Source organism: Pteropus alecto, unplaced genomic scaffold, assembly GCF_000325575.1.
Source record: "Pteropus alecto unplaced genomic scaffold, ASM32557v1 scaffold61, whole genome shotgun sequence".
Classification (NCBI taxonomy): domain Eukaryota; kingdom Metazoa; phylum Chordata; class Mammalia; order Chiroptera; family Pteropodidae; genus Pteropus; species Pteropus alecto.
In genome coordinates this window covers 15,160,293-15,174,676 of record NW_006434835.1, presented here as the reverse complement: position 1 = coordinate 15,174,676, position 14,384 = coordinate 15,160,293, and the positions used below count along the sequence as shown (strand labels likewise).

The following is a 14,384-nucleotide window of genomic DNA, read 5'->3' as shown; positions in this document are numbered from 1 at the left end:
GAAATGACACATTTTCTGGATTTTCTGACCGTGTTTTTCGGGATATTAAATAAAGTTTGGCAAGAATTGCCTGACACGTGAATATGTGTATTTCATAGGTATTCTAATTAAGCAGATTTTTAAAAAATTAAATTTATTGCGGTGACATTGGTTAATAAAATTATATAGATTTCAGGTGCGCAGTTCAGTAAAACATCGTCCGTGTATTGCATTGTATGTTCACCATCCTAAGGCTTTTGCCTTTTGTCACCATCTATTTGACCCCTTTTACCTGTCCATATTGACATCTCCCCTGCCTCTGTAATTAAGCAGATCTTTACAGTCTCTGAAAGCAACCTCTCATTGCCATTATAATCTAGCGTGGGTTATTACCATGTTCCATTGATTTGAAGACACTATTTCACATCTTTGTATCTCTGATATCAAGGTACTCTATATATAGCCAGTGGCATCTTACAGTTGCAGTTGGAGAGGCAGCATTATGCTGGGTTGTCATTTTCGGCCCGTGTATGAATTTGGTCATAGCTGTTTCTATTGTTGTCACTTCAACTGAATCATGTCCACTTTCGGTTCTGCATGTGTTGCCATTTCAAATGTCCTCAGAAAGAGTATACTCTGATTTGGCATTGAAAGAAAGTTACTGTAAGCACGGAAAGCCATGGATACGACAGGGGAGTAGATTTGATGTTAATGAGATAAATATTCAACATTGGAGGAATTGTTTATTTTATTACAAAGCAACAACCAGGTGCTTTACAGAACCTTTTTTTTTTTTTTTTAAGAAAAATATCCACAGAGTAATGGAGCTGTATTGTTTCCTGTTACTGAGATATAACCAAAATAATTTCTTCTTTCACTAAGCCATGCAAATGAAGGTTGAGGAAATTGCCAAATTCTTCTGAATAGAGGAAAGAAATTTCATTTCATCAGGAGTCTGGTGTGACTGATTCACATGTCATGAAGGATTACAGTTAATTAAGTCATCGAGTTAGTTTAATTGGCTTTAGTTAGTTTAATTGGTTTTTTTTCTCAGGGTACAAAATAATAATGGTGCATCTTACAAGTGATGGTGTGTCTTGGATTGGATGAAATACAGCATGTAAAATGGATTTTGTTATGATCGGGTCTATAGTAATAAGGCCTGTATCACTGGCATTAATTAAATTGAACAAACTTGTAGAGACCTAGAAGTGAGATTTTATTTTAGTTGAGCCTGTGGAGGAGAGTGTCTTACTAAATGATTCCTTAGATACAAATGACAGATGACTCCAAGATTGTTTTCTTTATCAACGATTTGTGTTAGGTAGCAATGCTTATTATGTACATGCTGTAGGAAAGGTCCCCCCTCCCCTCCTCATTTATTACTCATGAGCCGGAAACAGGGCCTGATGGCTTCAGCCATGGTTCCCTGGCCTGCAGATGGGGCTGAAAGCTGCTGAGCAGGGAATGTCGGAGGCCCTTGGCCCAGCTCCTGCTCTGGTGTTCGCCGGTGCTGCTCCCGTTCTGGGTCTCTGAAACCCTCTCTTACCCAAGAGCCTAATAGTTCACTAGTCTTCAGGTAAAGCAGAAAAATTCTTTGCCCAAAACCTAAGGACTCTGGTCAACTAGTCACTTTATATAGTGGCCTAATGGCAGCTTAAAGAAGAGGACAGTAGTGTTTGCTCAGACACTGCATTTGTTTTATTCCTTTTGAGCATAAACAAATTTGAGTTTAAGCCATCATTTTAAAATACAGCTCTGCTGAAGTCCTTATTTTGCTTAAAAAAAAAAAAAATTGCTACTAAGTCTCATTGCCGCCTGGATAAGGTGGTTAGCATGACACCATGGTGCTTATCAGTCTGACTCCAGCCTAGCTTTTCACCTTCATGCCCGACTGCTCCTCAGACCCCCTCCCTCAGTGTGCTGTGGGTTCTTTTTAGCTGCTGCTGCAGTGCACGCAGGAGCTGTGCCATCTTACATTCCCACGAGCGGTGTATAAGGGCATCTGTTTCTCCACAGCCTTGCCAGCAGCATATGCTCTTACATTTATGAATTTTTGCCAATCTCATAGGTGAGAAATATCACCTCAGTATAATTTTTTGCATTTCTCTTGGGTTGAGTAAGGTGCATTTCAGGTGAGCGAAAGTAGCATGCTGCTTGTCTTTATTTATGCTATTAACTCTCACTGAAATGCCAATAACCCCTGACCTCATATTTCAAATCCCAGCTAAAATATCCCCTCTTCTTTGATTCTCTGACTTGTTCATATAGGATTGGTATTTCCCTCTTCCGCAGTCCCATGGCATGTGACATCCAGCTCACTTATGCCATGGAGAGATGCTCCTTGGTCTCCTTCAACTTTGTATCCCTGTGACAACTGTGTCTGGAAAATGATCACTTCTTACTAGGTATTTGTTGGATTAATCAAATAATAATTTAAAATCAAATAGGCATGAGAAAGTGTCTTTAGCTTGAATTCTCATTGAAAGTACATGGATATACTTGTAACCTTGTTGTTTTCGATATTATTCCATGATTTTCTCAAGTGAAACAATCTTTGCAATGAGGAAAATGAAGTATTTCAGAATTTTTGAAGAGTTTTTCCAGTCTTCTATCTGTAATAAATAAAAATACCTCTAATAAAAAGCACAGCAATATTATATTGTTGTGTCATTACAAAGTACTTTAATTTTCAAAGTCCAAAATACATCTGTGATATGAACAAATTCAGTGTTTGATAATCAAAAGGCAGACCCATAACACTAATCCTATAATCAGTTAATGTACGTTTGCCCTTGTCAGGTAAAATATTTCTGTAACTCGACACTAAAGTTTGTATAAAAACATTTTAATCTGAAGGTTTTTAAAAATGTTGTTTTCAAGTCTGTTAACTAAATGTCATACATTGTTTAACCGATTACCAGGAAGTGATAGGGTAATGGTTAAGAAATATTTGTCTGTTGCCCATAAGGAATAGGAGCTTTTAATGGAAATAATGAGATTGGAAATTGTAGCTATGATGATCTAACGCTAAATTATTTTACTTGTTTTCTCATGTTATTTTAGTGATACTGGGTTTCTTATTTTTAAGAGATGATTCCTCCCCACTTTTAACAGGAAGGATATAGCCAAGGATCTGAAGGGAGGGAAGTGAGAATGGCATCTTGGGTAATAAATGTCAGTATTGAGGATTAGAATGATAAAGGGCAGGTTGGTCGGTGACAAACAGAAACACTCTTTTCTAAGAAAAAATATGAGCGTACATACAGAGACAAAAACAGCCTCAGTGTTTAATTGAAGGCATAAACAAATGATGGCTTTTTTGCTAGTGGATCAGGCAGCTGTTAAAATGATTAGAAATAAAGACCTTGTAGCAAAACAATAAAATATTTAATAAAATGTTTAAGTGAAAAAACATTATATATTTTTATCTACCTTTTGCACATAATTACATAGAAACATACATTTGGAGAGAAATACAAAAAAAAATGAGAGAATGGTGAGAAAATACAGAAATGTGGGAATTTGTATTATTTGCAATTTAATTATAGTTTTTGTTATAAATATTATTGTGCTATAAAGACTATGTTCAACTGCAAAGCAAAAATAAAACAAAAAAAAGAAAAAAGGGAGAAAAAAGAGCAGACCTTTCTTTCACAGGTATATAGTAAGGCACAGAATGTCTGAGCTGGCAGTCTATCCCAGCAGTTCTCTGACTCGTTGGTCTCAGGACCTCGTTACAATAAGAAGTATTGAGGACCCCAAAGAGCTTTTCTTTTTGTTTCAATATTTCCATATTAGAAATTAAAATTGATACATTAAAAATTACTTTTAAATCATTAAAAATAATGATAAACCTAGTACATGTTAACATGATATATTTTAATGAAAAAATAACTATTATAAAACAAAAAAAATTTAATGAGAATGCCATTGTTTTATATTTTTGCAAATCTCTAAGATTTGGCTCAGTCGAAGACAGCTGGATTCTTGTATCTGCTTATCCATTCAATCTATTGTGATACATTGTTTTGGTTAAAATATAGAAAGAAAATCTGGCCTCACACAGCTGTGTAGTTGGAAAAGAGAGGGGTATTTTAAGAACTTTTTCAGATTGTTGTGGATATGCCATGTTGCCTCTGAAACACCCCACTGTATACTCATGAGGAAATGAGATTGAGAAAGGCAATCGTGTCTTCATATTATTATGAAAATAGTTTTGGCTTCATAGATTCCTTAAAAAATGTTTAGGGATCATCCAGGCGGCCTCTGAGTGCATTTCAAGAACCGTTGCTCTAGCCCTTGAGAGATGAGAAAATTAAAACCAGAACATTAAGTGGTTTTTCGCAAAACGCATTGTTGGTGGAATACAGGACACTGGGACACGTTCTGGTTTCATTCCTCGTGCTTTTGGAGGACTTGAAATTATAGTATGACCATAGGAGAACTTCTGGAAACTGATCTTTAGCATATTTATGAGGGTCTTCTGAGATATCAAATATAATTGTACCTTTCCATCTTGAATATTAAAAAAACCTCTGTGATAGGTGAATCAAACTTTAGAGAAAGTAGCATTAGGATTATAAGTGGATTAGTAATAATGTAATTTTTAACATATAGAAGATATAGAAATATTAAATTTATAATAAATGCTATGATACATTTAATTTTTGTTTACTACCTCTTACTATCTAAAAACCTTCATAGCATCTTTTTTTATCAGTAATTCAAAGTAAACACTTTTAATTTCATTTTGATTTGTCGTAGTTATTTACCGTATCTGTAATAAGAAGCATTTTCCGTGTCTGGACTTCATTCAGCAGTTTGGCAACCTGCTGGTTTTGTTTTGAATGTTGTTCACTCATTCCTCCCAGATCCCACTGAGGTCAGAAACGTTAGTGACTTGGATGCCTGAGGTGGAAAACACTTTGGGAAAACTTGAACCTGTTTGAATAGGCATTTCTCAAGCCTCCCCACCAGTGCACAGCTGTAGAGAGAGGGCCTCCTCCGGTTGATGACTTCATACCTACTTCAGAATCTCTCCCGCCTGCAGTCTCTGAGACTTTCCTTCATATTTCTCCATCTTTTTCAGGTTTTTATTGCAAAAACCTCTCTTTTGCTCTGCCATCTCGTTTACTTTGCCCTACTTACCAGTTTCTTCCTTTAAAGATTATTCTCAATGAGATTGACTTCCCATTTATTTACTGGAATCAGGAGTCTCACAGTTGCCGTGAAGGTACTCAGAAGGTAGTCTGCGTAGTCTCGTGTTTGCATGACGCGACCGTTGCTGGAAGGTTTCGTGGTGGATCAGGTGAAGATCCGGAAGGCCGCTGATCTCCTGAGGAGTCGGCACACGGCCTGCACCCCTTGCTTCCTGTTTGTGTTGATTACATTAGTGGTAAAAAATCAAGGTCATTTTGTAATCAATTGGCAAAACCTTTAGGTCAGCTGTAACCAACTCTGTCTTTTTTCATCCTTTTTTTTTCTTTTCTGAAGTAAAGAATTTAAAAACTTTACGGGGAAACAGCACGTTTTTAAATACCCTGTTTTTCACTTCAAGTAGAGTGGTGAGACTGAGAACCACAGTTATTTGGGAAAGAATAAGGTGAAATTCTGGGCGCCTTTTGGTTCCGCCCTAGCCCCAGGCCTCAGTACCTCCCCCACCACACACCCCACTTTGTGTGGGGGACCAGGGCTTGGAAAAGGCCGCTCACTGCCCTGTCCATCTCCCTTCTCCTGTGTTTTCTCTTTCGTCTTTGCTCTTCTTTTGGAATTAACTTTGAAGTGGGGGACTAAGTGTCCAGGTTTCGGTCACATCGAGCCGTATGGTACTGCCTGAGCCTCTTTCCTTTCCTTTTGGAGCTGGAAAGGTGTTTTGTGGGTTAGAGGAAATAAAAGGAAAATTCATTAATTTGAAATATTGTTGGGAATTTGTCTACATTTATATGACTGTTTTTTCTAGACTTTTCTAATTTTCCGTGTTCACGTGGGATGTAATTTTATCAGTGTTTCCCATTCGGTAGAAGCTTCCTATATATTTGTTTAAAAGAGGGAAATAAAGATAGAACAGAAACTTACAATCCAGGCAGGAAGATGGGATAATGGAGGGAGGACTGTGATGGGCATTTGGATATTTAGGTTCCAATCTCATCCTTACTATAACTACATCTGTGACTTAGTTAAGTCACTTCACTACTCTGAGCTTCCGTTTTCTGTTAATGAGAAAGTTGTTAAATGATGTCGAAGAGGGTTTGCCCCTTACTTTAGTGTTTGTTCAACGATTACTTATAAAATGCCTACTGTATGCTGACACTGTCATGAATGCTGGAAATAATGGTAGACAGCCAGATGGCTGTAGTTCTTGTTCTCATTGATGTTGCTTTTAAATCAGGGGTGGGATGGGCACTTCCCCACTGGATGACAGGAACAGTAATTTGAAGGACAGCTGATTTCTAGTCCCACCCATGTCTGATTTGGACAAGACCCTTCATTACAAGTCATTTAAATGGCTTTGTTCCTTTATTTTCTCATCTGTAAAATGAAGAGAATAACACCTAACCTATTTACCTTATACAGTCATGTTAGCCTCAAATAAAATAATGTATGTGGAAATGCGTTTGATGGTAGTAGTAGTGTGTGGTGTAGTGTGTGGCAGCGTCTGTAGTCATGTAAAATATTTTGTGTGAAATTCCACATGCAATTTATTATAACTTGGTTGGAAGAGTCCTAAGTTAACTTCATCTTGGAGTTCAGAGATACTTGAAAAATATAAAGTGTATTTGTTTTTGTTCTCTTTACAGAAAAAGATAATGCTAAATATGTTTTTAGACACAATGATGGCCGACCCTCCTCCCCAGTGCCTTGTCTGGCTCCCTCTCATGCACAGGCTTGCCCATGTCGAGAATGGTAAGCAGCACTTGTGTCATTCAGTTCTTTATGCTGTAGGAAGTGTATGAACTGATAGTATTTGTCATGTCCTTAGCTATTACCATTGACAATTACAATTGACATTTGTTGGACACTCTGTCATTTGAATTTGTGATTTTAGCTTTCAAAAGAGGACTGTTTTGTTCTCAGAAGAAGAGGTGGTGGCGGGCTTTTGACTTAGGTAGGATACCAAGTAGTAGTAATATCAGGTCATAACACTTTGTGGTTCAAACTCTAGGTCCCCCCCACCCCGAGATTCCAGGCGGTGGTTTTTGGCTTCAGCCACCTCACTTAATCATAGCTTCCTTTTTCCCTTTAATTTATAAAAATCATAGATTTAAAAACTTGAACATATGCGATACCAACCACTAAAACTATAATTATTTTGGAATTGTTGAAAGGAAAATAGCTAAAATAGAATTTATTACTGGGTTTCATGCATCCAGTTTTTTCTTTCATTATTTTGCCTTGAGTTACTCCCAGTATCCCTTCCAGTAATTTCACTTAAGCCTTCATTTCACTTGCCGTTGAAATGGAACTTATCTCTTCGTCACGTCTTCATTTTCTTTCTGCTGTTGCTATTAGTTTATCTTCTTGTTTAGGGTGTTTGAATTTATTTAGAGGAAAGGTCATGGCTTTTCTATGTCACCTCCCTTCTTTCGAGGCTCTTGTCTGTCTCTCCTCATTCCACAGAAGAGGGCAGTAGTAGCTTTATTGAATTGTATACTCGAAACCTATTTGATTTTATTTGTCACTCCAATAATTTTAATTTTAAAAAAAGCAGTCCTATTTTTCCCTTTGTAAGAATGAAATATACTCCCATACTCTTTATTTTCTCCCCTTCCTATTCATTCTTTTTTTTTTTTTTTTTTTAACTTCTCAGCCTTTTGCCCAGCTATGGCTTTAGTTCACAAGTACCTTAGAATCAAGATTATTTTCTTAAAGGTTCTGAATTTCTTGACTAGACCAAAACAGCTAAACCTTTGAACAGGATATTTGGACAGAGAATTATATTGTTAAATTATTATAGTATTGTTAGTTCTAATGGGAGCAATACTTTTATGGCCTTAAATGTTTTAGTAGTTTCATATCCAGTTCATTTTCATAAAATCATTTTGTATCTGCTTTACCAAGTAGAGAAAATCGCCTTTGTCAGCATGTATTGTTGTCCATATAAACATTTTCACGACTTCGTATGTGGCGTATTATTTATTGCATTCTTACATAGTGATATCATTTTTCTCAGAGACAGAAATATTCTGAAATCATTGAGTTATCTAGAATTAAAACATGTTATGTATCACATGAACATCTATCTATATATCTTAATTTTTATGGCAGGAAACATTCTAAAATTATGGTATTTCTAGTTTTTTTGTTGTTGGGGCTCTTTCTATGAAATTCATCACTTGAATCGTATTGATATTACTATTTTAAGGGCAGATATTTATTTGCATAAGCAAAAGTTGCATTTTTTATACTGGTTTACTAATCCAAATGTATGGTATATCAGTAGATAACTACATTATGAACTCTTCCAAAAAAATGCTTTTACCAAAACCTGATCTTATTTATAATGGACCCAGCACACATGTTGATCCTTTTCTCTTTCTGGTTCTCTGTGTTTCCCACAAGCCACAGATTCCACTGACTAATGTAAGCAGTGGCTCTTTGCTGGTTTAGAAGAGAAGAAAAATCACATTGACATACATGTTCAACTAGAATTATCAGAATCTATTTAAATATTTAACATTAATGAACATATATCATTTACTATTAACCCAGGATTATTATATGGAATTATAATTAGTGGCTGCACCGCTGTCGACTGCATTGTTAACTCAGATTGATTTGGGAATATTTCTTTGTCATAACTCTGCTAGGTTGTATAGCTTTAATCTGGAGCAGACTCCTTTTTTAGCACATACATGATTCCTTAGAAACTTTTTGATGACAAAAGCTTGAATTTCTTAGAGGAAGTATTTCCTTTCAATTTCTCGTTCTTGTTTTACCGTTTTTTAGTCTTTTAGTGATCTCGTTATATTGTTTTCCTCACCTAATGCTCACCGTTATAGTCTTGATTTCCTAGTCGACACACATTTTTGGAAGCAGGACTAAAAATCTCTCTAATTGATGTAAGATCGGCTTTGCACACATAATGCTAGAAAGAGTCCTTCAGATGAAGATTGGAATACTATATCCATCTTTCCTCTCAACTTCCGTTTCTTGTGTTCAGAATTAAATTGCCAGAGGAGACAACTACCTACCAACATTTGAAAGTATAAATAAAAATCTATAATACACAGTTGTGTGTTACCCTCTTCCCACTCAGTGAACTAGACTCTCAGGCTGTTAAGAGAATTTTGCTAGTCTCTGTGACTCCTGACCGCCACGTGCCACTTTTCCACAGGGAAGAGGCCATGTGAGGTGGAGCGGCAGGTCACTGAACTTCCCTTCCTCCAAATCATTGTCTCTTCGTTGGTCTGGATTACTTTATTTTACGCCGTTACTAGAGTTCTTACCTAAAACTATTTTACTATGTATAACCTTACTTTTTACTAGTTACTATTTACGCCTAAGTATGTGGTAGGATTTAATTCAGCAAACATTTGCAGGCCTTCAGCACAAGGTCACGTGTAAGGTCATTTGCAGGTAACGAGGATACGTACTACATCGTCCTGACTCTCCTAGGTTTTATGTTAGTCAAGAAAACATACGTACAACTAACAGGGATACATCTCTTTAAAAAATGTCTAGGTTTGGAATTTTGAGTGCGGAAATCTTGGAGTGAAGGCTTCTCTCTCCTCCTTACTCGTATACCTAAATTTTGAGAAACATGAGTTTCATTGGAAAGAAATTGGCTGTTTTCTAAGGTGGATTGGAATGTAGGATTCTAAGTTGGAAATATTTTTTTCTAATTTTTTGCTTCAATTAACCAAATAAGAGACAGTTTGGAATCTTCAGTTCTCAGTTTGTTTTCACCTTTGCTTTTTAACATTACGTTTGGTTTTCCACTGCATTGACTTTCTTCGCAAATGAAAATTAGTTCTTTCTCCTTGCTGTCCCACCCTTTCTCCCCTGCCATTCACTCTGCGCTGTTTTCTCTCCCTCCCATAAGTTTTCCATCCCGTGGAGTGCTCCTACTGCCGGTGCGAGAGTATGATGGGTTTCCGGTACCGATGCCAGCAGTGCCACAACTACCAGCTCTGCCAAAATTGCTTTTGGCGTGGCCATGCCAGTGGCCCTCACAGCAACCAACACCAGATGAAGGAGCATTCCTCTTGGGTAACTGCTTTGTGTTTCAGTCTGTGTCCCCAGCTGTTAATCTGTTTCATCAGTAACAGCACTGTAGGCTTGCTTCCGGATGGAGGCCTACAAATAAGGATGTGGTGTAATAAAATCTTAATACCGGGTTTGCAAACATGTTAGGCCTCATCGCTTGATTTTAAAAGCAGAATTTTAAAAGTTCCAGAAATGGAGACATTATTACACTTGAAATGGTCCCTGTTATGCAGTGAAATGGAATGTTACAATGCTCCCTTTCCAGAGTGAAAAGTGGGTTTCTTCTTATTTTAAAATTGTGCAAGGTATCCCTCTAAATGCTTACTCGCTGAGCTTTAAGTAAGATTTAAAGTTCTTTTTTTCAAGGAAATTTTCTTCATGTTTATAGGCTTTAAATGTTGCAAAGGAAGCTGCATGAAATAAAAGTTAAATTTTTGCCTCTCCAAGGTTGGGGAAATACTGTATTTTACAATTGCCACATTGGTGTTCTTACTTTCAGACGTGTCTGATTTTTGTGTGGTGTTTATAATTATGTAACAAGCTTAACGTAAGCCCATTTTTCTTTTGTTCTTTCATTTTATTTCCAGAGTTTTTTTAAATGCCATACTTTTATTTTCAAAAAGTTGATATATCCTTGTTTTAAAATCTTTTCTTCTAGTTTCGTTTGTTGGTTGGTTGGTTTGCTAACGGGTAGAAAAATATATAGGGTTATAAGTATAATTCAGGATCTGGGTTCTTAAGCCTGGTCTACTGGACTGTAAGTATTAGAAAACTTTAATGACCAGGTTTTTGTTTGTTTGTTTTCTACTTAGCCTTAAAATTGAACAAAGAAAAAAGCAAATAAGTTCATATCAGTAATTAGTATTTTAAAAAAAGAACAAACTTCAACCCAAGTGTACACTTTACTTCCTACACCTCTGACAATGTGTTAGAGATAATTTATTTTTAACTAGATAGATTTTCAGTTACAGTTAACCATAAGACCCTATCTTGGGTCTTGTTGTGTTGTAAATTCCAATATGTTTTGGTTGAGGAGTTATTTAAAAATGTTTAAACAAGCAAAGGAGAAAAATGAAACCCAACAGTTTCTTCTTTTTTTCACTGGATAGAGAGACTTTATAGATTTTTCAATTGTTATTTTTCTCTTTCCTAAAGTACAAGTATCCCACTGTGTTCCTTGATTTGTTAATATTTTTTGTTTACAGTCTAGCTCTTTGCTTTATAATCTTCTGTAATGATTGAATTTCCTGGGATGTTTCTTATGTATGTATGTATGTGTATATGTATTTATTTATTTATTGGTGACATTAGTTAACGGAATCCAGTAAGTTTCAGCTGTACACTTTAACAGTAAAGCATATATATATTTACACTGTGTGTTCACCTCCCATAGTTAGATTTCTTTCTGTCACCACATATTTGACCCCTCCTTCCAGGATATTTCTACTGAAAATTCTTATTCTAGGTGTTGGGGCCAGGAGAATAAGGAACTTCTTGTTCACCTTTGTTTGAAATTACTCATTTAGCTCATTTATAACCCTTTTAGGAATGGGATTTTACATTTATTTAAAGATAAGTAACTTTGAATATTGCTTTATGGTTTACAAAGCAATTTTTCATATACCATGTTGAATTTTTTCATTGAGCTATAACACAGAGTACATAAATCAAAAGTGAATTCTTGTATTTCTACTTGATTCTTACAACACTCTTGTGAAGAAGTCATCCCCATTTGTTGTTATTTTTATTTCAGCTTTGTTATTTTTTCAATTTTATTAATTCATTTTTGTTACAATGACTTAAGATTTTAAGAAGAAGCAAGTATTATCAGCATGCATAATTTTGAAGCTGGTATCATCAATATATTAGTTCTGAATTTTGATGGGCATATGCATTATATGGTAGATGCATACTGGTAAGGTCTTCTAGCTGTGTGTGTGTGTGTGTCTGTGTGTGTGTGTCTGTGTGTGTGTAACTTGTTTTCAAGATTAAGACTGTATGTTCAATGCTCTTGCTCTTTGAGAAAGATGTGGATAAAGAAGTTTCCACCTAACAAAAAGATGGGTGATCAATTTAATAATAAGTTCTTTGAAGATTGTTCACTGTGTTTGTGCTAATATTTTGAATAAATGTTTTTCTGTGTTCACAGTAGGTAAATTTAGTGTGCATTTAACCAGCTCATATATGAATTTGCATTGTAGATTTATTACGTGTAGTATTGGTGCTTAGAAGTTTATTTCAGTTTTTCCAAAAGTTTTTGTTTAATATTTTATCTAAGTAACTATGCAGCCTGGTTCATTATTCTTTTAGTCATCAATCCATTCATTTGCCTTTTGTATAGAAAAAAAATCTAGGTTAGAGTGTGAGTTGAGTGTTATTGATAAGGTATCGCAAGAAAGAAATGTGCTTATGAAGGAATTTGCTAGTTGTCAAGCAAAAAAAATGAAAGGAAACAGAGAAAATTCTGACCCATGAGACAGTGAAAGGAAAAACAGACTGCTTCTAGACCCCAGTGAGCAAGCAATGAGTTGAGGCAGGGTTTGAGCGACAAAGGCCTAGCAAACTTTCTCGGTTGAAAACAGTGGCTTAGTCCTGTGGCAAAGACCAGATTAAGGGTATAGCTTTTTGTTCTTGGCGGCTCATCAAAATCACCTTTGTCCCACCTATGTAGCTTCCGATTTCATGGATTCAGGGGACATGAAACCTGGACACAGACAGGTTTTGAAAGCTCCCCCAGTGGTTCTGTCGTGTAGTCAAAGTCGGAAACTACTGGCCTGTTGTTTCACGGGGCCTCCAGTTGGCTTCTGTAAGTTGAAAGCAAGAGGCATGGAGGGAAAGACATACATCAACCAGGCTTGAGGATTATCTCTAGGAAAGAACTTTGTGTGTCATTACTGGCACATGGAACTGACTGGGAACAAATATATCGAAGCCTACTGAGTTTTGGGGGGAATTATGTTGGCAAGAACCACGAGCCTGGACTGAACGAGCCATTGACAGCTTGAGCTGACGACCCACTTTTTAAAGACCCGGAACTTGCTCTGGTAGGAGATGGGTTGTATAGGAGGGCATGCTAGAGCCTACTTGGCCAAGATATTGGATAAGGAAGACCCTCTGTTCCTACTCTACCATTTTATATTGAGACTAGGGAGGGAGGGTGCAGATAATTTGCCTTTTTAGTTCATAGATTGCATTATAAGGAGCTACATGTGGTCTTGATGAAGAAGACTGTGCCATACCCAGGACTCGTAATTAGGTGCACCGACTGAATAGGACTTCAGGTTTTCTTTCGGGGATGGGGGTAGGAGGGGTTTGAGAGTGTTTTATATTTAGGGAAAGGAAGCAAAAAGATATTTAACGATTAGGAGTACTCACTAATATCTAAATTTTCCTTTTCCTCTTGGGCATGTATAACGAGATTATGTAGCCCATCCTCCTTGCTGCCAGATGGAGCCATATGATTAGTTATCACCAATGGAATTTGTTTGGAAGTGAGCTGTGTTACTTCTGGGTCAAGGCCGTTGAAACAGATGTGCTTTCTTCACTTGCTCTGTCTTAACCCTTCTCACTGCCCCTATACGTTGGCCAAATGGAAATGTCTCCAAAGAAACGAGCAAAGGCAGAAGCCCTTAGACGAAAGGAGGCTGGGCACCTGCACAGATGGCCCAGAGCCCCTCCACCTGCCAGTCTGCATCGGACTCTCACGTGTGCAAGAAATCAGAAAGCAGAGTCAGCAGTAGGGCTGGGCAGTCAGATAGGCAAAGTCTCAGATAGCTGCCAGCAGACATCCGAAGAGCTGAGCATTAAGGCCCCAGGGCAGGAGTGTGCCTTTGAGTTCCGGGAACAGCAAAGAAGCCAGAATGCCGTGAGCAGCGGGAAGACTGTAGGTGAGGAGATCAAAGACTCACTGAGGGCCTGTTGGCCATTTGGCGTTCGCTCTGAATGACATGAGGCGTCTTCAGAGGATTTCGAACAGAAGAATATCATGCCTTGATTTATATTTTAAAATGAGCAGTCTGGATGCCATGTAAAGAGTAGACTGGAAGGAAAAGATAGAAGCCGAGCGACTGCTAAGGAGAAATGATTACAATAATTAAAACAAGAAGGGGTAATATTTGTAGAGGTGGTAAAAGGGGTCGAATTAGGACATGTGTTATAAATCGGCCTGACGGGGGGGATGTGGCTTTGGGAGGGGG

The 14,384-nt window shown here is 37.2% G+C and overlaps 1 protein-coding gene across 12 annotated transcripts in view; it reads left to right on the top strand.

Annotated features, from left to right (window-relative positions):
• Positions 1-14,384, top strand: part of DTNB (dystrobrevin beta) — a 158,963-nt gene that overhangs the window by 32,673 nt on the left and 111,906 nt on the right. For 10 of the 12 annotated variants that reach the window (XM_025045711.1, XM_025045710.1, XM_025045718.1 and 7 more), the window contains exons 6-7: positions 6,780-6,885; positions 10,025-10,191. The exons of 1 other annotated variant lie outside the window; for it this stretch is intronic. In XM_025045711.1, the coding sequence (XP_024901479.1) occupies positions 6,780-6,885; positions 10,025-10,191 (273 nt within the window). The remainder of the gene's footprint in view (positions 1-6,779; positions 6,886-10,024; positions 10,192-14,384) is intronic. One more of the 12 variants, XM_025045712.1, reaches the window with a different exon arrangement.